Source organism: Uloborus diversus, chromosome 10 (genome assembly GCF_026930045.1).
Source record: "Uloborus diversus isolate 005 chromosome 10, Udiv.v.3.1, whole genome shotgun sequence".
NCBI lineage: Eukaryota > Metazoa > Arthropoda > Arachnida > Araneae > Uloboridae > Uloborus > Uloborus diversus.
The window spans coordinates 62,076,483-62,102,443 of NC_072740.1; the positions used below are offsets into that span (position 1 = coordinate 62,076,483).

The following is a 25,961-nucleotide window of genomic DNA, read 5'->3' on the forward strand; positions in this document are numbered from 1 at the left end:
ACACAAACAAGAAACTTATTACTAAAAAATTCAAATTTAAATCCAGTATAATTCATTCTGGACCAAGAAGTTCTCAACTTAGGGGACATAAATTAATTTCACGGGAGGCGTGAACATATTTCAAAAATTTGGTTAAAAAGTAAAACTAAGTATGATTTGCTCAATTTTGAGGTCACATATGTGTTCTTGAATTTTTCAGTGCCATTTTTTATCTACATGTTCCAGTGAATCTGTATATGCAGCATTCAAGTTCATAGAGGTGTGAATTCCCAATAACCACACTTGGTTTTTAAAACAAAATCTATCTTCTGTTTTTCAACAAAAACCCCATAACTTCTTTATGGCTGAAAATAAACAAGGGGGCTTTTTACAGAAGGGCTTTTGAAAATAAACAAGGGGGCCCTTGTATCATGGGAAATAACGTGTGATGTCATTACTGTCATCTGCTAATGAGAAATGGCATTTTGTGTTTGGGTAACGGAGATGAAAATTTATTGTGTGACGAACTCCTTATCCTACTAAAACGAACTAAAATATAGTATTAAAAAATTAAATGTAATTAAACAATTAGTATTTGAGACACTTGTGCAAGAAATAAATAAATAAATATATACTTTTAATTAAACAAGTTATTAAGCAACATCGACATTCACAGCAAGTGTGTGACATGCCACAGAGATGATAATTCATATTGTAAACCAAAAATATATTAAAATAAAAATCATTATTAAAAAATTTTTTTGCAGGTGTCAATCAATATATTTTTGTGAATTTAAAAAACATTGTTGTTCCTTAAAGTTTTTACTGTAAAAGGAGTGTGACTGAAAAATTACTTTTTGAAGAATGACCCAGATGCAATCACATATTTTTGCTTTCTTGGATATTGGTATGTATAAATGCATGAAAAAGGACATTTCCAAAAATTAATCCATATTAGAAAGTTTTTCACTAGTTTTTAGGGGATTTTTCTTAGAAAACAGAAAACTATTTATTATCAAATTTTTTTTTTTATATAATGCCAGATTGAAAGACAACTGTAGTTACAAAAAGCAAACATAGAAACAAGAACAAAGAACAAAAGTAAAAATGAATACAACACCGAAACTACAGTAAGTCTATAAATCATTCATCCTGTGCCTAACTCTCCAATATTTCTCCCACAAGCAGGGCCGATCCTAGCAGGTGTGCAGAGTGTGCGCCGCACAAGGGCGGCCAAAGCAAGGGGTGGCCGCAGGCCGCATCATATAGTTCTTATAATCAAGCAAAATTCCTCAAGAATTTCTCACAAGATAACTTATAATAAGTAGAATAAATATGCTGATTCTTAAATGTTCAATTGTCAAAGTATGTGTCGATTTCCCTACAGCATAGCATAGTTTAAGAAAAATAGAATGTTAGGGAACATTGTGTTGGTTTATTGTCCATTAATATCTACCCTTAACACATATGCTTCATTTGGTTTCAAAGTTTGTGACAGAACCGGTAATGAGGCATAGATACAGGGGACGGGAAAGGCCCCCTTCTGAAGCATGAAATGGTGCCGTCTAAAAGGATCACCGAGGGCGGCCACTAATGTTCCCCCCCCAAGCTTTTATAGACCTAAACAATGAAGACATATTTTATTTATTAAAAAAAAGCTATACTGATTAGATACTCTCGCAAGCATTTCAAACAACAAACTATGTAACAAACTCTGTGTTTAACAATCGTGGATGCGTGGAGAGAAAGTGGAAAATTGTGACTCCCTTGAGAGGCGTCAATATTGACTTGTTTCATACTGCATAAAGCTTGCATAAAGATTAAAAAGCAATATTACAATAACAACACGTATGCAACATTGCGTTCATCCTTAAATATCAATATTGATATTACCTTAAAATAACAACATTGCATACATGTTGACGCCGTCAAGATGATATTGATTTCATGCTGTCGCCGTCAAGGTAATTAGTACACAATAGAACAGGTGGACCTTCGTTGATACTTGCGCATGCGCGCACCTCTTTCTACCCAGCATCCCTCGCATTGCTGGCACATCTTCCTGCTTCGACCTGCGATTCAGTCGGTTCAGAGGAGCTGCACGTGGCCTTGCATTCTTTAGACTGCGTTAAGTTGGTTGCTTAGTTATTAGTGTGGAATAGTATTGTTTTAGGAAAAACTTATGAATGACGGATAACTGCATTTGTTTATTAATATAGTACTAAACAAGCCATATCGCAGACGATGTGCGATCAATGTTAGAAATGGCCGAAAATAACTTTTTTCGTCCCTAGACTTTGAAACAAAGGACATGAAGCCCAGAATTTCGTATTATCACTTCAATCTCGCGTAAGATTAATTTTATTCAATGGTTATTTATATTATTCTTTAAGATAAATTCATATGTTTTGTCCATGGGATATTTTCAATGCTGAGATCCATTTGAAAATGTACTTCATTGTATTTATTTATTTATTATTTTGCTATATTTACTCTTAAATGTGCTATAAAAACTTCCGCAATTATTCCTAACTAGGCATTTTATATCTTTATAATACAATTAGAAGCATGAATTTAAAAAATAAGTCAAGTATTACGCAAAACGAAGAAACATTCCTTTTTTTAATTAAATTGCGAATAATATTAATACCTTTATATGAATTTCCGATCAGATATCAGCTTTGAAAATATTCTTAAGCTAGAAAACTATCTTGAAGAATAACAGAAATAATTAAAGAATGAAATTTAATTCTCGAGTTTAAAGTGAAAATAATAAAAATAAATAAATGGACAAAACACTTTGCAAACGTGCTGATTTCATACTGTCATGTCAATGTATCCTGACATTTTCCTGTCATATCAATACGTATGCAATATTACAAAAGCAAGATCATCTTGCCTTGACCTTGATTTCATGCTGTCATGACAAGATCTTGATATTATCCTGTCATATCAATACGTATGCAAGATTACAAAAGCAAGATCATCTGGCCTAGACCTTGATTTCATGCTGTCATGACAACATCTTGATATTATCCTGTCATATCAATACGTATGCAATATTACAAAAGCAGCCTACCTTGATATTTTCCTGATATTATGCTGCATACACCTTGTCAGTCAATATTGTGGCAGCCTGCTGACAGCATAAATGGAGTAACATAACAATATTGAGGTAGCATTAATGCAAGATGATTTTTCTTGCATGTCAACCTTTATGCAATACTAAGGCAAGATAATTTGCTTACTGGGAGGTAGGTGGACAGGGCCCTTGCCCAGGGAAGTAAATTTAAATGTAGCTCCAAAACGAAGATCCAAAAGGATGCCGTGACCTCCTTGACGAAACTAAAGAAAGCTTAAAGTTGCGTTTCTAAGACTTTACTTTCGGAAAATTTCGCTGGTTGACCAATCGATCTTAAGGACCCAATTAAGTCTCTGACTCACGTCTTCCACCTTAACTTAATCAAACATAGCCTAAAAATGTTGGCTCCAAAATCCAAAATGTGTTTTCAGACGACAGCCCTTCCTATCATCTAACGTCATATAAAATTGCTTTGGTATTTTTCGAAATTTTTGCAGAGGAGGACCCCGAAATCCATTCGCAAACATTACTAACAAAGACAGTCTCAATTAGCGTCTTTAGAGAAGCCCCTTACTCCACCCCCTCTCACTTAACGTATTGAAAAACAAACAAAAATTGCGTTTTTCAAACATCAAGAATAGTTTCAAGAACTTTTGGGGAAAGACCCCGGATCCCCCTTTTCTCCAACGCAATCACTATACTTGAAAATTTCGTTTTTAGACGATTCCGTGGAGCCACAGCTTCCTGCCTAAACTAGCCTGAAATTGACTTCAGTTTCAAAAACACAGTTCGTGAGGGCACACTGAATCCCCGCCGCCCGCTCTTAGCCCCATCGCTATCAAACAATGCTTAAAACACGATTTTGGGACTTATATTTCTAAAGAATTCCGTAGGAGAACTGCCAGGCTTATGTAACTTTTCACGGCGCTAGGGCATATCCATCAATCGTCTATTTGAGGTGGACAAAAGTCTATAGTTATATTTTTCAGATATTAATGTTGAAAAATATCCGATAGATCCGTAGAAGCTTCCCAGTTTTGTTAACGTCACCAAAGATAATATAAAATTGCGATTTTAGAAATAGCCGCTTAAGAGCTCCAAAATCCTTCCTTTCCAAAAACAGCCTATAATGGATTTCAGTTCCGAAAAATATTTTGGTTCCGAATATTTTCGTGTTTCCCCTATTGTTTTCAAATCTAGCCAAAAACGGGTTTTTGAAAAAATAGTGCCAAGAAATTACCGGAGGATAGCCGCTAGATCCCCTACCGTCACCAAAGACGACCTAAATTTGCATTTTAAACTTATATTTCGAAACCATCCGATGGGAGACGATTGAATCAGTTTCGGAGATTTTTCGGGAAGAACGCCGATACTTCCTAAGTCTTAAAAAAAAACTTCAAATTGATTTCAATTTTGAAAGAATTTTAGGAAAGAACTGCAACATTACTTTCACCTAAAGTCTCGAAAAAGTTCCTAAAATTGCGATATTTGATGTCAATTTCGAAAATTTCTTCTTGCGCCTTGAATATACTTGACTCTTTTGTCTTTGCAACCAAACGCAACTAAGGATTAACTAAAAATATTTTTCATACGCCAATTTCGATAATTTTCTTGGTGCAATCCTCCTCCCCTGAACCCCTGACACCTCCCCCTACGCTTCCCCTTCCTCCGTCCCTTCTCTGATGTCACCGAAGAAACACTATAAAATGCGAAAAGTAACAGCGTATAAAAAGCACAAATTCGTAGATGGTAATCTGCGAATTTGTGCTTTTAATACGTTGTTACTTTTCGTTTCTTTACAACAGCACAAAGGTATTTATTTATCTTACTATAAAATGCGTTTTTACGACTAGTAAATTTTGGTATCTATTACTTTCTTCAAAGATATAAATTGTACCTAAGGAGTTTCTTACTATAAAAAAATTCTTCCTTTTTATAAGATCATTCTTCTGTTCCCCCCTCCCCCTTTTTAAATTCGCACTTGGCATAGAAATTGAAAGTAAGATTTATATAGATGTTAAAGATTAGTCAAAATATGCAAATTACTTTTGAGGGGCGGCACATTAGGTCTTTGCACACGGGCGGCCGACACCCTAGGATCGGCCCTGCCCACAAGTATCCCGAGTCAAGCGCAGGGCAGTAACTCAAATGTTTCATGTCCATTTCTTCATGCATGCTGCACAGCTAGCAAATAGGAATTGATAAGATTTTTATTCGGTGGAGATGTTTGGGGGAGACGATCACAGGAGAGTAACAAGGCAAAATATGGCAACAGATCTGTCTCGTAGCCAAAATGAAACATTTGATTTCCTCAATCCATTTCTTGTCTTTGTGACTTTTGTTTTTCCAGTAAGACTCTGAGAGAATTTTTAATTAACTGTTAGGCGATATAGAAGGGAATTGGTTTATCCATTATTTGAACAATTTTGGTTGCTTTCTTTGCCAGGGAATCTGCCACCTCATTTCATTGCAGTCCACAATGTGATAGTACCCACTGAAATGCAACCTCTTTATGGTTTTCAGCTAAGTCATTAAGGGCCTGACAAATCTTTAGAACATCCGAACCGATGCAGGGGCTTCAGGTGAAGAAATGGCCATTAAGGAAGCCCTAGAATCTGAAAGTAGGATAGCTTTCGAGAAATTTTTGAAATGGCATTGTAGCTGCAAGAGAGCAATTTGAATAGCTGAGATCTCTGCATCAAAGGCTGTTATCACAAAGTAAACACGAGCAAAATATACGACAATGTTAAAAATGCTGAGATCCATATAATAATAATAAAAGCATAATAACAATCTAGTAAAGGTCAAGACTCACAGTCGCCACTCGCCACGTGGCGACCTAGTTTGAAAAAGTGGAGACCTAAAAAAGCGTCCTCAGTCGTCATTTTCCCCCCTGTTGTTCCTAAGAAAAAAAATCTTGGTGTGAACAGGAATTATGCACAAACTCAAGAGGGTGGAAGAAAATAAATTGCTTTGGAAGCATATGCCTGAGGATAAACACATCAAGGAAGATCGTTTTTTGACCAGAACAGCAATACTTTTTAGTTACGTGTAAAACATAGATGCCATGTTTGTCACTCACAAGATAGAAGAACGTAAAGTACTTAAGAGCTTAAGTTTGCAAAAACAAAGCAGAATTTGATGTTTATTCAAATGCAAACTAATGAAAATAATGTAAAATTGGCTGTAAAGCATTTTATTTATCTATTTTTTATCATTTAAAACAGTTTTATTGAGAATTGAAAAATTTTGTATTTAAAATTTCACCTTATCTTTATTGCATTGAATGCTAATGTGCTAAAAGCTATAACAGATCGATTAAATTCATGTTTAATGAGGATTTTACATTTTATAATTATTTTTATGCTATAAATTCAAAAACCTAAATCTTAATTTTTCCAGTAGTCGCCACGCTTGGTCATTCGCAAGATGAAAGCAGACAAGACTATTTAATTGCCTAAGTTTCCAAAAACAGAATTGGATGCCTATCTCAGTGCAAACTACTGAAAATAACATAAAAAGGGCCAGAAATTATGTTTTTTTTTAATTAGTTATTTTCTGGAAAAGTGAAATTTTATCAACAAAATTGTATTTTTTGTAAATTTCATCTAAAATGCAGTTTCCTGCCGACTTTTCATTAATTTACATTTATTTATTTATTTTGAAAAAAAAATGCATGTTTATAGCTTTTAAAATTTAATTCTGTAAAGTTCTATTCATTAGTTTTTTCAAGAAAGTAGTAAAAAAACTCCTCTCCCACTTTGTACTTCAACACTCTGCAACAGTGGTGGCCACCAAGTTTTTTGGGTCTAGTGGCCACTGGCCACTTAGAAATTTTTCTGAATCTTGACCTTTACAATCTAGTCCAACATTTCTCAACCCGTGGTAAGGTGGAAAAATTGGACTGGTCCTCAGAGATTTTTGCTCATCTATGTTAAAAAACAAAAAAATTCCTTACTGAAAGGAAAAAAGAAATAGAAAGCAAATCTTTACTAACATTAATATAAAATATGGCTTTTTTTACATGATTTTTGTTTTTAACTTTCGAAATCTTCTGAGTTTTTTGCCAATGTTTATTACTTATGCATAATTTAATACAATAATTAACAATTTTAACTTTTAAACATTTTTCTCTGACAGTTTGGTTCCAAGGAAAGTTTTATTTATATATTTATTTATGCATTAATTATTAATTACAATTTTTTAAAAAAAGAAACGACTAACCCCACTCCTCCTGTTCAAAAAACTTAGAAGTTTTTAACGATACCAGAGTTTTTATTTATTTTTTTTCCAATAAAAGGAAAGAAAAAAGGAGAAACATTTGAACAGTTTGAAAATTAAATTCACATGTGTTAACAATCTGCAAGCAGAAGTTGTTTTTTTTTTAAAGAAAAATGAGAAAAAAGGAAGGGGTTTGATGCAGGTCTGGCATTTCGAATTTTCCAGGGGGGAAAGGGTGTATATTCAATGTCAATTGTTTCAAAAAACAATGCCCATTTACATCTAAATACATTAATTTCCGAAAGCCACAAAAGCAACTGACCCCCCTGACCGGCCTGGTTTGATGTTCTGATTTAATTATGTCCTGTTTTCATTTTCTTAAATATGCAGCTAATTTATTTTATTTGCTGCTTTAGTTATAATTATTTTTATTTTTTAAGTATGAAATATGTTCAAATAATCATGCAATATAAAAATGAAAGCAATAATTAATGAAAAACTGGGTGCCACAAAAATGGCTCGAGAAAAACGAAAGAATAAAAGGAGAAGGAAGGATGGAAATTAAGGCTTTAGCATTTGCAGCTCAGCCAAAAAAAAAAGTTATTATTTCTTCTCAGTTTAAACTGTTTATCTTTTAATATTTTACATTTAACAGAGATTTCACTCTTCTCAAAATACAAATTAGTGATTAATATAATAAATTTAAACTTTTCAGAATAAAAGATAATTTAAATACGTAATTCAAACATATTCTGAAGTGCAAAGATGATTTTTAAGTGGAGAAAATGAGCACACCAATGCTCTTATAGCACAAGTCGCGAAAAACACTTCAGATACAAAATAGTGAAAAAATGCATGCGAAAAAGTCGAGTCTAAGACGCATGGGGAGAATGAATAATATTCACCAATTCTTGCTAATATACTAGAGAATATAAACACAATAAAAAATCAAACTCAATTTCAATTGGTAGATAAATCTATTATGGGACGGGAAATTATAAAAGAAAAAAGAGTAAAACATATGAAATAGATGTGTGTCGTAAGATGTGTTTCGATTAATAATGCATGCACTGAAAAATTGCCAGAAAAAATATCATGATTTTTACTGTAAAACGAGCAAAGATGAGGTTTTCATATTGGAAATACATACAAAGTGCCCCTGGGAGGACAGCGCCACAAGTGGCAAAAACGGTAAACTTGCCTTGTTTGCGATTCCTTTCATTCTTGTGCCACATCTGGCAGCCATGTGTTGTGAAAGAGATTGGTATCGCATTCCAATCTCACCTAGCTCACAGGGTCATTTCCATGCATAACTGACCAACACTTTTGAAGCAAAAAATTAAGCATTTTATCATTTTCCATGCAAAATATACATTATTTTCATAATCTTTTCCTCTGGTTTATTGTTCTGTTTAAGTTAAACTTAATGCTCTGATTGAATTTTTAATTTTTTTTTGGTTCAGTTTTAAAAAATAGATCATAACATAGTAACTGACTGAAATTAAAGTACTCTAGAAGTCAGTCAGTTACCATATTTTTAACTATTTTTGTAAAACCAACCAAAAAATATTTTTAAAATTTAACTACAACATCAAACTTGGCTTTTAAAAAGCAAAAAAAAAAACAAAGGAATATTTTAGAAAAATAATATATTTTGCATGAAATGTGACAAAATGCTTGTGATTTTGCTTTGAAAATGTCAGTCAGTTACCAGTGGAATTGACTTACTTCAAATTTATTTCTATTTTAGTTCTTTGATTTCATGGTTCCAATAAGAATGTTTAAAATAAAGTTATGTTTAGTAACATTAAATTTTGTTTTCGAAATTATCTATATATTTATTTAAGAGCTCCAGCTTAAGCTCTACCACATGAGGGGACTGCAAAGCAGCCCCTTTATGGCTCGGAACTGAGGTTGACGATGGTCTGCGGATGTGGAACATTGCACCGGGGAAGGTACCACACACAGGGCATCAGCCCCACTTTGAGTTTACCCTTTAATGTGAATATGTCACACCATGAGGTATGGACCAATGGGGCCAGCTGTTCTAGACTAAACTGAAATAATTTAAGCAACTAGACCCGAGTTTGAAACATGTTGAAAAGATTTGAACCAAAAACATTGTTGGAACAGGTTGAAGATACACACAGGTTTCTGCAGGAATATGAAATACGCTTCAATGTTATCTCCGTTTTAACGTGATAATCAAATACCTTATGCATATAGCATATAAGGCATAATAATGATGTCAGCTTTGTCCTCCAATGACTAGTACATCCACACTTGGAAATGAATGTTGTTGATTTAATGACCTTAACAACCAGACACAAAATTTTGTAACACAATGGAAAATGGTAGCATATCAAAGGGCACTTCAAAATATAACCATGAAATAAAGCATAAAACAATTTCATGATCACACCAATTATATTGTACAGAAGACAAAATTATGACATGGTTCAGAACAAGTACAATGATTAGCCTTTAATTTAGCCTTGTGAAATAGCAATTCAAATTCAATGAGGAAAATATGCCAAGCAATCTACTGCAATTTTTTCTAGGCAGTGAGATACAACTTTCCAACACCCTTTTATAGCTCTTTAAGTAGGCAGTCATTTCAAATTTCTCCAGGGGCAAAGGGTGTATACTCAATGCAAAATATACCAAAAAAACCATGTCCCCTTACAGACTTACACGTAAATACATGGACTTCCCAAAGCCAAGGGGGCAACTGGCCCCCTAAATGACGTTATGAATTTTTAAGGTATGAATAACAGCTTTTTTTGTATGATTTTTTTCTTGTTTTTTTCCAGAAAAACTGCAAAAAAAAATGTTGATTGACAGAAAATAATTATATGAGGCAAGGACAAACAAAGGGGAGCTAGTGGACATTTTCAAGTTTTGAGTAAAAACGGGTTTAAAGTTTCAGTCCTAGATAGGCTTTCATTAAAAAAAAAAAATTAAGCATGCTGTGTAGCAGCACCTATCGAGGCTACTAGTACTATTTCTTGCCCCAAGACAGAGGAGAGGTTCCCCTACAATTTGTACTTGTTATCTCCAAATTTTTAATTTTGGCACTTACATCCCTTTGCTTCTCACTGCCTCATATAGGATTGGTATAAGTTTCTTTTGCAATTTCAGTTGCAAGGAGAGGAGGGTGACTAGGGATCGGGGATGAGGTAATAGTTATTTTTAAGAAAATTAAATACAAAGTATAAACAATTTGATTAGAGGGAGATGGGGCTTATTGGACCAGGGGCCCTTTGGATCGATCTCAATTATTTTAATGCTATTGATGTACTTTATTTTGATTTATGATCAACAAATAGCACTTATAGTCATACAAATCCCAAAATGAAATCACAGATATATCATCATCAGTACAGACAGTGGCGTAGCTACAATGTTTGCCGCCCGGGGCGGTTTCTCAATTTTGCCGCCCTTTTGTTGTGAATAGCTAACACTTTATAAACTGTCAAGAGTGTTGAAATTAAAACTAGAAATTTAATTTTAAAAAAAGGCGTAATTCTTTTCTACATACTTCTAAAAGAAAAAAAAGGGGGGAAAGGTGCCACACTAGGAGAAAATTGCTAAATTTACGTTAAAAAATTCCAATATTGAGGCAGTTTTTGGGAAAGTGAAAGGAAAGGGCGATTTGGGTTTGCTTTCAATTCTTTTTCAAAACTGAAGTCTCTTTGGTGTTTTTTTGTTGTCGTTAGGGGATCGGTGGGCACCGCAAGGAAATGTTTCAAATTCAATGTTTTAAAACGCAGCTTAGGCTACTTTGTGGAGAGGTTAAGAAAATCGGGAATGGTCGGATACTCAATTCGAAAACTTTCAGCTCTGAAATATGCACTTTAACGCTTTCTTTGGCAACGCAATTGCATGTGTATTCTATGACAGTTGTAAGCGTTAGGAGAGGGAGAGGCGCTGAGGCTCCTTACTGAAATATTTTTTTTAGTTGAAATGAATTTTAACGGCATCTTTGGTGATCTACTGGATTGGGGAAGGTTCGGTTTCTTTCTTTGAAATTTGTTCAGCACCAAAGTCTCAAAAACGCAATTCTAGGCTATCTTTCGTGACGTTAAAGGGTTCCCTAAGATATAACGGCATCAAAAATGTTGTGAAGCCAGGCGGCTCTCTAATGGAAACTTTCCGTAATTGACGCCCGACTTTAGGATTTGTTTGATATTGATAATGTTAGGAGCAAAAGGGGGCAGAGAGAGGCTTCCCCCCCCAAAAAAAACTTTCTTCGAACGGAAGTTCATTTTAGGCTATCTTTGAAAAGGAAGAATTAGCAAGCTCTCAAACCCACGCACATTTTTAGGAGCGAAATTTTAGGCTATCATTGGGGACGTTAGGAAAAGTTCTGAGGAGTTCGGCTTTCCTTCCTCGGGAAATTTTCAAAATTGAAGTTTCCAAAACGCAGTTTTAATCTTTGGAGACCTTAGATAAGGGGGAGGGGGGTGATTAAGGCATCTTTCTCGAAAAAAATTCCAAAACTGAAGTCCTAAAAACATATTTTAAGCTATTTTTGATCACGTTAGGAGATAAAGCATAGTCAAGGTTCAAATGGTGTTTTCAAAAATTTATATTGAAGAATCAAAGATTTAAAAACGTAATTTTAGGCTATATGTTGAGACCTTAGAGGAGAGAGGAGTTTTCTCCAGGAAAATTTTCAGAATTAAAGTCCTAAACATGCACTTTTTGGCTGTGTTTGCTACGTTAGAGGAAAAGACAGCATTCGGGGTTCTACCCAGAAATGTTTAAACATTGAGGTCCAAAACCGTATTTCTAAGCTATCTTTGGTGACATCAGGAAAAGAGATGAAAGATTAGAGATCTCTCCCGCCTAAAAACATTTTGAAGTCATCTTTCAAGCAGTTAGACTACAGATTGGAGCTGGGAGAGTTTCCCAACCGGAATTATTTGAAACTGAATACGCTAAAAAACAATTTTAGACTATGCTTGACCAAGTTGAGGGACCAAACCAAATGTTAAAAAATGAAATTCGCTCACCTTCCATAAGGAACAAACTAATATGTGATCAAAAGTTGTCGGATAGATTTTCTACTCTCAAAAGCGAAAAACAGAAATCCCTTTTACTTCTTTCGAAATAGAGAACTCTTGTAATGAATGGGAAATCTAAGTAAACCCTGCAACATATAAAGCCACCCGTGTGATAAGTAATAAATTGTTTCGTCTACCATTTTTCACCCCCCCCCCTCCCTTTCTTACTCTTGTGACCATTTTATTTAAGTAAAAAAAAAAGGTTATGTTCCACTAGGAGGTTTTCAAGAATCTCTTTTAATACTCAGTGTTAACTCTTTCTTGCAGTGAAAAGTGGAAAAACTTCATTGTTTTCTTCCTCCTGGAGTTAACTTCTACAGTCTAAAAAACATTGGTCCCATGACTGTCCACTGCCGCCCTTGTTGAACAACCGCCCATTCTCAGAAACAAAACAAGAAATTGTACTGATATGCTATCAAGGGAGACTTTTGAAATTTTTTTAAATAAATCACAAAGTATAGTATGTAAATAATTTTAAACTGGGAGTGGCACAAAAGACTTACAATTCAAAGATTTTATTTTTGCCTGCAGTAACAGATTAACCCTTCAAGCGGCCGTGACGTAAACTTCCTTCACCCAGCAATGTATTGAAGAGCGGCCGTGTCGAAAAATTTGGCCTTGAATATTCTGCTTCGAGAACGGCTGCGGCGTAAAATTCTATGGAAGAATAATCATGGCGAAATTTTTCGACACGGCCGCTCTTCAATACATCGCTTGGTGAAGGAATTTTACGTCACGGCCGCTTGAAGGGTTAAAACCATAATTTATTTATTTCAAAAATATTTTTTTTCCACATCAAAAGGGTTAATTTGCCGCCCCTCGAAATGTGCCGCCCGAGGCGGACCACCCCCTCTGCCCCTTCCTAGCTATGCCACTGAGTACAGATATATTAAACACATTTTATTTGAAAAAGAGTTATTTCAGTCGTGCTGAGTAATTTTCCAAAATCTGTAACTTGATTTTTTTTTAAACCGTTCTCATCCAAGATTGCAGTAAATAAATTGAACTCTTCTCTTAAAATAAGTTCTATTAGTTCATTATTCTTTGCAGTTTTTTATATTTTTTGCATAAACAGAAGAATATGGCAGCATTTTTTCCGACCAAGAACATGGTACATCAGTGCACTTTTTTTTCAGGCCACGCTGAATGGTACCAAGCTATCCCAAGTAATTTAAAAAATCTTTTTTCTTTTTCGGCATAAATCTCAAAAATTTTAACATTCATCTAATTCTTTGTACATTATACATTCATTTCATGTAGCCGGCTGGAGGCGTGATGGTTAGGTGCTAGCCTTCCACGTGGGATCCAGGTTCTGACCTGCGTGGCCAGTAGGTGGATTTTCGAGATGCAGAAAATTTTCAGTGCCCATGTCTTATGATCATGCAGCATGTAAAACATCGCTTGGGTATTCGTTTGGCTTAGAATATCCCTTGGATAAATTAAATTTCTAGTGCAATTTCGCATTAAATGAAAGCCCAGGTGCCCCCATCTGAGGGAAACTGGGCGTCAAAAACACTACAGTGTCATGCATCAGCGTCATAATGGTGACACACGAAAGACTGATGCATTGTTGGGGAGCGCACTAGGTCTGGATATGGCTAGACACCTCTTGAGGTGGGTCTCTTATACAGCCCCATTGGAAAGAAAAAAAAAACATTCATTTCATGTTACACATGTTTTGAAATAATAATGAAAAAAATTTGGAGGAAAAAAAGCAAAGGTACATTTCATAATTAACAAAAAATATACTAAGTTAATTTTACTATAAGATTTATTTTGTATATGCACTTTTTTACTATTTATATTTTCAAATATTTTTTAAGTTCTGCAGGCAATCGCTTTCAAAGTATAAAATATGTAATACATGCTATAGTAAAGTTCTTGAATTAAACATAATTGTTAGCAAAACAAGCCTTTTACATCAAAACAAAATAAAACAAATAATTGAAAGAAGAAAAAGGTAAGATTTTTTATTAAAAAAAAGATTATCTACTTTCACAACTTTAAAATGTCAATTTTATTGTACTTTTTCTTTAAAATGTATGGTATAGTTTAACAGGATTCTTTTCTGTTTGGAATTATTTTATGCAACATTAATGAAGAAAAAAATTGATGGTCATAGTATCTGTATTTTTATTTAAACTTTATATTTTTCATTCTACACACAAAAGAAATAAGTTAGTTACAATATTGGATAACATTTATTACAAAAATTATAATAGAAGTTGTTTGTGTAATAAGGTCCAACGCACCCATGGGGTAGACGGACGTAACCCTGCCGCGCTGGGTAGGATGGTCAACTTTACAAGGTTCCATTAAAAAATTAATTTTTAAAAGTTAATTTCACAATTTCAAAAAAAAACCTGGCATGACAAGAAATGTTCGATGAAACTTGTTGCACAAAATCGAACAGCTCTCTTTCTTTTTTTTTTTGATGAATAAAAAATATGAATAGATTATCTTTTCCCCACCAAGCAATTGTTTTATAATAAAGAATTCGTAACAAGCTTATGGAAAATCATTGGTTTACCCAAGAAAAATGCTGCATCATTTTAAGGAAGATAAGTTTAATTATAATCTGTCTATTTTTACAGGAACATAACTTAGACAGCATTAGAAATAGTGTGAGATCAAGCACGTGCAAATTTGCTAGCAATTCTTGCTTTGTGTCACAAACGGGCAAATGGCTTAAGTGATTAAAACAGTTTTGTCTACAATCATTTTTCGATTGAAAACATTTCAAAAAATGCATTCTAACTTTAGACAAAACAAGCTCGAGAAAAAATTACACATTTAGATGCTTTCATAAAACAAGCAGTGGCGGCTCGTGGGAGGGGCCAGAGGGGGCCAGGCCCCTCACTTTTTTTCAGATAATAATTTACAACGTTTCATTTATTCTCTTTTTCTTTTATACATACTTGAAATTTTCAAAAAAATGTATTGTACCGCATTTTTCTGCATATAATCCGCAGATTACCTGTTAAAAAGTTGTAAAATTAATGAGGTGCAGATTATACGCTGCCGCAGATTATCTGTGTATTTTTCCCCTCAATACCAACGCCTTGAACTTCAATATTTACAGCAGGATTCGCCAAGACCGTTACCCTGCCTGTATGTTGATTATTTTACAAAGCTGGAATGTTCTTCTTACGCGATTTAGGCTATGTAAAATAAACAACGTACAGGAAAGGAAAAAGCCTTCATTTGCACCAGATTAGACTGTTTGCTCATTTCTTGACTCTTTGTCTTCAAGTAATTAGCATACTTAAATGACATTTTAGAGAAGAGATCATTATTTTTCCAAATACCTTACAGCATCACTTAAAATTGCATTTTTTGAGCTTCACTTTTTAAAGATTGCTGTCCCTAATGATACCAAATATTGTTCTACATCGAGTTTTTAAAACTTCATTTTCAGAAAATATTTGGGCAGATGCCCCTGAACCGCCTTTTTTTAATATCATCAAAAAGTAGGTTTTTTAAATAGCCTCTGATGAAAAATTTAAGTGGAATAGTCTCTGAACCCCTCCTTATAATATCATACAATATTTTGCTTAAGTTTTCAGAACTCCAATTTCGAAAAAAAAAATCCATGGGAAAGCTCCAATACCCCTTCCCGTAAAAGTCTTTAAAACTGTCTACAATTGCGTTTTTGGAACTGCAATTTCAAAAAATTGGAAGGGGGGGAATTGATCTCTATTTATTTTTCAAAAAAAAAAAAAAAAAACGATCGGGGAGGGTCCCGGAGCTCCATCCCTTACCCTAACGTCAATAAATATGGCATTAAACTGCATTTTAAAGCTTCAATTTCTACAAATTTCCATGGAGTCCCCTGTATTGTTCTTTCCCCTAACATCACCAAACACCGTCTAAACCGTTAAAACTAAAAGTTTCAAAATTGAGAGATTTGATGAGCAAATCAAATCAATCAAATTGATGAGATTTTTTTTCTATTATGCCCCTCCCCCTGACCTTAAAAATTATTTATTAGTTTCGCCACTCTTGTGTGCTGTGTTGTATGTACGTATGTGCATATATGGTTACAAGATTATTTTTTTATTCAAAAAATGTCTTCCCATTGTTACACAGAAATTATTACCCTTGTTTTAAATTACTGCTCATGTAGTTTTAAAGAAAATGTGACAAGTTATCAATAATTTGAAGAAAATAAAAACAGTCTGATATTTTCTTTTTCTTTGTCTGCATAAAAATTCTGAATCTGGCACATGGGGGCCGGCAGATTCATATGCAGAAGGGTACACCCGCATGTAAATTGCTAAGATTTTTTTTTACTAGTTTTGTAATTTATTTATTCTTGGTTTTTTTCTAAATTTAGTTTTATTTTATTTATTTTAAAGCGAATACTGACATGTATTATCATATTTGTTAAAGTTAATTAATTTATAATTCTTACACATTTCTCTGATCATAATATTTTTGCACATTTGTAATTTGGTCTTGCTTTAAAAAAAATTTAATTTTACTCATTCAAAATAATTAGTTATTAAAAGATTAAAAAATAATATTACTATTAAAAATATTAGATTGATACTGCTTTTTAAAATTTATTTGCTTGTTTTGAAAAGCTAAGGGGTGAAGGTGTACGGCAGCGTCGGAAAGCGTGCAGGATATAAATATCCACTATAATATTAAAATCTGTTCGCGTCTGTCTGTCTGTCTGTCTGAAGATCTATCTTCTTGAGAACCGCTGCGAATCAAGAGTCAAACGAGATAGCGATCAATTCGAAATTTTCCAAAGAAAACAATAGGACCAATCACGTAATTGTGCGACTTTAATTAGCGGAGATATTAATTTAAACGTTAATTAATATAACGTTATTCAGGAATTTTTATTTCTTTCCTGTTGCCATTTTGCATATGGGTGAGCAAGTAAAATTCTAATAATTCTTTTAAAAGAGATTTTTTGGCTGCTGTCCAAATCTTAAAACAACGTTTCCATCTAGAACTTTTATTTTAAATTAGCTTAAAATTGGTTGCACTATTCGGACATAGACTTTATTTTATCGTCTGTCTTTTTTTTTAATTTTTACATTCAACATTCTTAACTTTTTTCAGCATAGGAAAGTTGTTTCTTTAGCTATGTTTATTGATTGTAGTGTAAGTTTATCATTCACCGGCCTCATATTTTGGTACATTTAGGAGGTGTGACTAATTATGTTATTTTGTTGGACCTTTTCCCGTCACATGGGTGAGTTCGAATTGTAATAACTCTCTTTTTCCTTCCTGTTTCTATTTTTGAAATACAGTTTGTATCGTTTAAAGAACATGTTAAATTAAGAGTGTTTGGATTTCTTTAAGTGAAACAGAGTTGAACAGAAAAAACTGTTTTTAAGGATTTTAACTAAAGATAATTTGGAATCTGATGACCTTAAATTAATGCTTATTGGTATTTTAGTCTTGGTGCTTTAGTTTCACGTAATCAATCATAAAGTGTGTGTCATTTTAAGTAAAAAGCTGATTGTAATTGTACATAAATATTTCAGATATAGTCTATCAGATGTAATTCATTTTAGCGTGAGCACAGATTATAGTTGATAATGCATATATTTTCATCTTTTGTGCTAATTGAAAATGCTCATAACTTGTATCATTGAAAACTATGATTAACGTTAAAGAGATTTTTGCCAAAAATAAGCTCTACTTTTTTTTTTTTTTTTTTTTGCAAACCTAGCATTACGCGTATTTATTTACTCCTTAGCGCTTTAGAAACTAATGTCAGAGTAATACAAAAATATCAATTGGACATCTCTTTCATTTTTTAAGTAGCCCGTGCAACGCCGGGCACGCAGCTAGTGAGATTAATAATTTTCGTGATGTATTTTGTAACTTTCCTCTATCTGATTAATTAAATTCTATTTTTGAAGTCAGGGGGTGAAGTGCACCACCTTGCCAGCAATTATGGATATAAACATGAGATTAATATCTTTCATGGTTTACTTAGTAGTTTAAGTATTTTGTAGCTTAGCCTGTGTTTAAAAAGAATTTAATTTTATTTATTTTTCACAAATAATCATTTTAAGAAAGTCTATATTAAAAAAAAATTTTGAAAAAAAAAATAGAACCGACTTCAAAATTGCTCTAAAAAGTGAAAAATAATTTTATTCTTTAAACACCATCGATAATGCTTTTAAACATATTTTTTGAAGTTGGCGCAAAAACAAAACATAAAATCCAGTGTGACCATGCTTCGTTCATATTTCTTTTCGAAAAGCATCCAAAGTTACGAACGAAACATTTATATCGTTATTCAAATATGTTGTCATCAATGCATAATTTATGACATATTGAAGAAACTGGGCCTGGTTAAATTTATATTTGTAGTTGAGTTATGGCTGTGAATGATTTTATCTATCGTTTTTGCACCAACTTCAAAAATTATGTTTAAAAGCATTATCGATGGTGTTTAAAGAATAAAATTATTTTTCACTTTTTAGAGCAATTTTGAAGTCGGTTCTATTTTTTTTTTCAAAATTTTTTTATTTCATTCTTTTTAGTGTAAATGTAGGTATTTCAGAAATAGAAAGAAGTTACCATCACGAAACTTCATCTTGTTTTTTCATAAAAATGCTCCATACTAAAAAAAAAAACAATAAACACGCGTTAAACTTTAAGCGATTGGCACTAAAAACTTATCTTTGTTCCTCTTTGGAATTAATGTGTAGTTAATTTAATTATAACCATTTAAGTATTACGTTTTCCTAACTAATTTACATTTTACAGCATTTAAGTTGCTCATGATGTAATTCTGTATTTTCTTACTTAGCCCCCATCATCTGTTATTGGCATAGATGATAACGAAAAAAATACTACTGTAGTTGAGGCAAACCTAATGGTAGCATTGTGAAGGCTAAGCAGATCCTAATCACATCCCATCACCTCGCTTCCAGGTTAGGTTTACCCCCACTATGGAGCAATAGCACTGAAGAAGGGAAGATTTCGATAATTCACATAGGGTTACTTTAAATCAGCAAGGTTACCAAAATAAAATTATTTACGCCAAAAAATGAGACGACAGCGCCAGATTCCCGATTATTATCGAAATATCCCCCTAAAGAAACTTGATGCTTGCTTCAGAGAAGCCTTCATTCAAATTTATAATTACAATTACTATTAATGTTACTGTCGTATGGCACCAAACTTTCATAACAATGGGTTTTAAATTTAATCATTTAATGGGAAAATTGCATGAAATTTATTGTTTTTTGCCCATAACTTTTTTTCTAAAGGACAAATATGGTCAAACAAAGTAATGGGACCTAAGTTGAGCCATCCCTTATCCATTAAAAAAATAATCATCAAAATCGGTTCACTAGGTGATACGCTGTGAGTGGACAAACAAAAAAAAAAAACATACATACAGTATGAACTGATAACCGCCTCCTTTTTGAAGTCGGTTAAAAAATAATTTTTGACATATGATGACATATTATGACAAAATAATTAATGATATATTTTTTCAAAAATGGAGGAAGGGGGGGGAGTGCACCCATGATCTGGCCCCCTCACTTTTTCAAGGCACGAGCCGGCACTGAAAACAAGAAATATAGAATTTCATGTCAAAAGAGATTGACATGTCACAATTTTAATTTCTTTATTTCAAAATGTACTTACTATCTAGCCTTGCTACTTGACCATCAATGACACATTGCTTAGTATATGAATCTTCAATTGTTGGATCATAATCAGTAACAAAATATGACTAAAATGACAAGATTTGTAATTGTAAGAATAATTTCAATCAAGCTGTAATGTATATTAATTAATATCTATATGATAAAAGGATAAAACATTTTGAATTAAACTGCTTAAGATATTAAAAATTATCTTTTGATACCAATTTCCAATGCATTGAATGATCCTAAGGCTTAGGACTAACACGTGAAAATGGGTGAAAAAGATACACACACAAGTAATGCTAAAATGTGGGTAAAAAAAATTACGAAACACAGATTAAGCAAAAGAGTTGGTAGATTTAGAAAGATGACCTCAAGGGATTTATATTTTTTAACAAAATATGAGATAAATGACTTGTGTAGGAGAAGATAAAGAATTTGGTAGATCACAAAGAGCAGAACATATAAATTCATCAATGAGTAGACAAGTTTTTTGTCTAAAAAAGAAGTACCAGGTTATTCTAAAGAAGAAAAAGATTGATAGGAATAAGAATAAATATTTTCAAATCTGCACTGAAGAAAATAAGACAGCTGTGCTGAAAATCTCATCATTACGTTAGTGCCTAAAAGTGCTGAAACCATACTGCAAACTAGTCAACAGACTATTTGTCTCTAAGAAGTTCATCATCTAGATTTTGATCAAAGTTTCAAAAATTTTGCAAATTACTGAAGTCGCACTCACCGGTCTATAATTTCCTGCATTACCTTTAGACCCTTTCTTGAAGAGCGGCGTTATGCTAGCCAGATTCCAGTCCTCTGGCACTGTCCCTGAGTTATGAGAAGAATTGTAAATATTTAAAATAACATTTACTAATTCCTCTGCACATTCAACTAAAATTTTTTTTTAAATATTACCAGGTCCCAAAGCTTTTAGTTCCTTTAAATTTTTTCACATAAAATAAAACTTCCTCCCTGGAAAACACAAAATCCTTCCAAACTGTGTAATAGCTTGTGTCAACTGTTGAGACGCAGTCATTGTTAAAAACACTGGAAAAAAGTTATTAAGAGCATTTGCAATATCCCTATCCTTTTGAATTAAATTTCAAAGCTTATCAACCAGTGGCCGGATTCGACTATTGCAAACTTTCCCAAAATTAGCATAAGCAAACAACCTCTTAGAGTTCCTTTCTATGTTATCTAATAGCCTTTTCCTATTCTCTTTTTTGAATCTCCACTAAATACTTAATTACCCCTCGTCTTACATCTATTTCCACACTGACAAGCTTCTTTAAACCAATAAAAAGCAGCTTACTTATAATTTAGAGTTCTGAGATTCATTATTATTATACCAAGGCAATAACTACCAAAAAGGAAAACCATCCAGTTACGACACCATTACATGCAAAAAGATCATTTTTTGCCCAAGTACAAAAAATAAAAGATCTCAATAAATAAAATAGTATGAGTATTACACTTAAATAAGGTTACAACGATAAGTTTTAATAACTAACGATATGATTATGATTATTATAGGTACTTTGAAGTAAGTAAATAAAAAGAAAAAAAATTATTTGAGTTTTGACATCTTGAATTCAAACTATTGTGAAGCTCTGAGAAGTTGAGCTCCGACTCTGACAATGTTTACCTCTGTTTCGGAAAATAGGAAGAGGAAATTGGTGCTAAATTGAGCTGAGAAACTTTTTTAGTAGTTCTTCAAATATATTCCAACTAAAATCCGAGCAAATAACACGACTATTTTTCACTAAACTCTCCTAAAACAGATAAACATAGTCAAGGTCACAGCTCAACTAATCAGAGCTGCACTAAGTGTTTTTTGCAATCACGAGTTTGCGTGTATGTATGCCTGCGTGTTTGTGTCTGTGTGCAGGCATGAGTGTGTGGGTATTTGTGTGTGTGTTGCCGTGTGTTTGTATGTGTGTGTGTATTATATTGACGCAACCTGGAGATTGTGTTCGCTATAGGATTATAGGAGCAGCATCGGGAGGGGCCGGTCGACTGTGATGCTGCAGAGGAAGGCGGGGGGAAAATAAAATCATAGGACCTCAAAATAGTCAAGCGAGAACAATAAGAAATCGTGATTGCTCAATAACAATAATATATTTATAGTTTAAAAAAGTAATATCAAAGAAATTGTGAAAGGATGTCTTAAAGAGTACCTGCATCCAGGAGAACCCATAGCACCTACAGCCTTGATGTTTGGAAAAAAATTATTTTGAGCCCTACTGGTTTGCACTTCGGAGTGTTTTTTTTTTCCATTATTTTTTTTTTTTTTACTTCAAAGTATTTTTGTAATTAATTTTTTTAAACTAAAATTAGCAAAAATCATATTAACTCAATTCACTCCCAGAGCTAAGAGCAAAATATTACTGCAGAGACCAGGAACTTGAAAACTAATACAAATACAAAAATGATGACCAGCAACAGGCTCTGGGCCCAGCTAAACTGGTCCTAGTCAATTTACAATCCCCAGTGAAAATCAATGGCCCTCTAAAAACTATCTACTCCCGTGCTCATTACCACCTCTTCCGGTAAGCTGTTCCAAGGTTCCACTACCCTGCTATAATAATAATTTTTCCTTATATCCGTGTTAGCCTGAGATTTAAATAGCTTAAAACAATGACCCCTTGTCCTGTTTTCAGGGCTAAACTTCAGCCCTGTAACATCTTTCATTTTAATAAATTTAAACAACTGAATTATGTCCCCTCGGTCTCTTCTTTGCTCAAGACTGTACATTTATTTTTAACCTTCTAAGCCTGGAATCATAGTCTAAATGAGAATAAAATTGACATTTTGTTATGCTTAAGAGCCTCTTAGAACCTATAACTGTCAAATTTGGAACAAGTTTGTTTGGACCTTGAGGGAAGGGTATGCTTTGAAATGATTTTTCAAAATTTTTTTTATTAAATATGCATTTTTATCAAGCTCTTATTGTTTTTGATTTGGAGGGTGGTTTTAATATTTCTCCAACTATAGCTAGGTCTTTAAGGAAATTCTATTCTCTACAGGAAGGGGAGCAAGATTTTTATTATGTTCTAGTCATTTTGTTGTGTTTAATCTGTGTTTATTTTTATCTGAGTCTTCCTATTTTTTCTTTTTTGTAGAACACAATCCTTGAGGGTTTGTAGCTTTTTTTTCTAAATATTTTAACTGAATAATTTTTGAAAAGGTAAAGAAAATTTTATTAAAACTGGAAATTGCAAAAAGGTCAACAAAAAAAGCAGAAAGTAGTCCAGTAGGGACTGGTCTCTATAATTGTGATAATATTAATCCTTCTTATTTTAATTTATATGGAAAACAAATATGCACCTGTAGTCCTACAAATCCTAATATGAAATCACATGGTACAGTTATATCCAGGGATCAAAAATATCATGATATTTTCAAAAATATTGAAAAATATTGGATATTTTCGAAAATATCCGATATTTTAATATATATAGGATATTTTGATATCTATCTGATATTTTCGATTAGCACAAACTAAAGTCTTCAAAATAGTAAATGAATCCTCAAATCACTCTTTATTTCCTTAAACATTGTTATTACAATATGTAGACTTAAAATTAACGCCTCTCTTTCATTATTTATGCCTAATATTTCATTTAAATTTTTTATCAATGTTAATGTAGTTCATTTAGTATTAGCTGTTGTATTCATTTTTCTTCAGTTAGCCGTTTTTACAGGTATATGATTCAGAAATAAGAAATATGCTTTAGTCGGTGCACAGTCATAAGACAGTTTCCTTTTTTTTTTTTTTTGACCAACATGTAATATTTAATGAGGCACTTTTAAAATGAATTAAAATTGTTACATTACTAATCATTTTATGAATATAAAATAAAAAAGGAGTATTTTATTACTTTGCTGTATTGATGATGTATTAATACATCATAAAAACGAGCTGATGTGTGCATCACATGACTTCCTTTTACTCCAATTTAATGTCATTTCCTCATCATTGGCAATTCTAATGTGATTCAGTTGTTTACTCTCTAAGTGTATCACGAAGTGGCCAAATTAAAATCAAATTTAAAATTTAAAAAAAATCGCCAAATTTGTCGCCAAGTTGGCAACAAAACTTGGCGACCTAAAGACTGGCGATATATTGCCAAGTGACTGACAAATTATAACACCACTTGAGTTTACATTGAAATTAACAATGATTTCCCCCCAAAAAGGGGTAAAAGACCCTCTTAGAAACATCCAAATGCAACTAAAATTGAAGGTGCACAACTAGGTCCCACTAGGAGTCTACATACCAAATTTCAACTTTCTAGGACACATCGTTTTTGAGTTATGCGAGACACATACACACGGACATACATACGGACGTCACGAGAAAATTCGTTGTAATTAACTCGGGGGTTGTCAAAATGGATATTTTGAGTGTCTGTAGGTTCCTAGACATATATCCACGTGTGGTCGAGTCGAAAAAAAAACTCAACATTCATTCGGGGGTGAGAAAAATGGAAATTAAGGCCGATTTTTGAGTGAAAAATTTTTCGCGAATACAATACTTCCTTTTTTGGTAAAAGGAAGTAATATATGCATAACTTTTTGGTTATGTTTAATAATAATTTTCTTCATTGTCCAAATATTACTATGATTAATGCAATTTTTACATTGAAAATACCGTAATTGGGAAAATAAATATCAAAAATATCAAAATATCATGATATTTTCAAAATAAATAGGTCGGATATATATCGGCAAACCCTGGTTATATCGATCAAATTTTACTCAGAAAAAAACATTTCAAAACATTTATTGTTTTGGCCACGTCTGAGTATTTTCATAACTCTTCTTAACTTTTTTTGTTAATGGTTTTCATGAAGAATAGAGCAATAAATCGAATTCCTCTCAGGTCTTATAGTTCATAATTATTTGCTGTTTCTTCATTTTTTTGTCCGTAAAGAAATAAATTATGACTATATAAAAAAATTAAAACCAAGAACCTGGCACACGTTGGTTCGCTTTTAGAAAACCCACGAAAAAACGAAATTTTATAGAAGAATTAGAAAACAATATTTTATTATTAGCAACAGTGAGGTTGATAAAGACCCAAGTTGTGCTAATTCCAGATAAAATGTAGATTTGTTTCGACACATAAATGGCGCAAAAGTAGAAGTTAGTCAATTCAATATTTGCTTTAATTTAATATGTTATATTGATCTTTAAACTTAGTTTTTTTAAATTCTGATCACAAAATAATCATTTTAAGTAAAGATATCAGAAATTTTTGTTTGTCCTACAAACGGTCTTGGAGCCGGTTGGTACTTGCGGTCTTGGAAATTCAGATCGGGATGAAATTCAGCAGATTAGTAGTATCCCTTGATAATATCCAGACAGTAAACTAATGAAGTGCACTAGAAAGAAGATTCCGAGAAAACAGCCTCTAAAGTTTTACGGGCAGCCTATATATACTAGTAGAGATTAATCGTCAGCAACAGCTCGGTGGCTGTGTGGTCAGCGAGCTGCATTCCTGTGCTGTCGATCTGGGTTCGATACCTCTCTAATAATTTTTGTACATAAATTTATAAAGTGACTGTTACAGCTAATTGAAATTTGAATTGAAGATAATACTTTATTTTTAAATACATAATATATTTTTAATCAAGAAAACAGAGATAAATTCAATTGATCATAAATTATAATTTTAATTACCACGGCAACAAAACTAGTGTAGGACTTGTTAATTTATGTAAAAAATTTTAAAATATAGTTCTTATTTATCTACATACACCAGAATGGTAATTAATCATAAAAACACGGAAAACAAAAATTGTTTTAACATCTTGCACAATGTATAAAGGAAGATTGTTTACAGGAGCAATCTTTTTGTAAAAGATTCATAGGAAAACATACTTTAACATCCATGAAAATTTCTCTTTTGTCAGAAAGTTTGGAAGTATACGGTACCATTTTATAAAAAATTGGCGATGACAGTTGATGATA

General features: G+C 32.9%; 1 protein-coding gene across 1 annotated transcript in view; it reads right to left on the reverse strand.

The window, feature by feature from the left end:
* LOC129231847 (ras-like protein 2) overlaps nt 1–25,961 on the reverse strand; it is a 49,623-nt gene that overhangs the window by 18,890 nt on the left and 4,772 nt on the right. Inside the window, exon 2 of the mRNA XM_054866229.1 lies at nt 19,984–20,071. Coding sequence (XP_054722204.1) covers nt 19,984–20,071 — 88 coding nt within the window. The remainder of the gene's footprint in view (nt 1–19,983; nt 20,072–25,961) is intronic.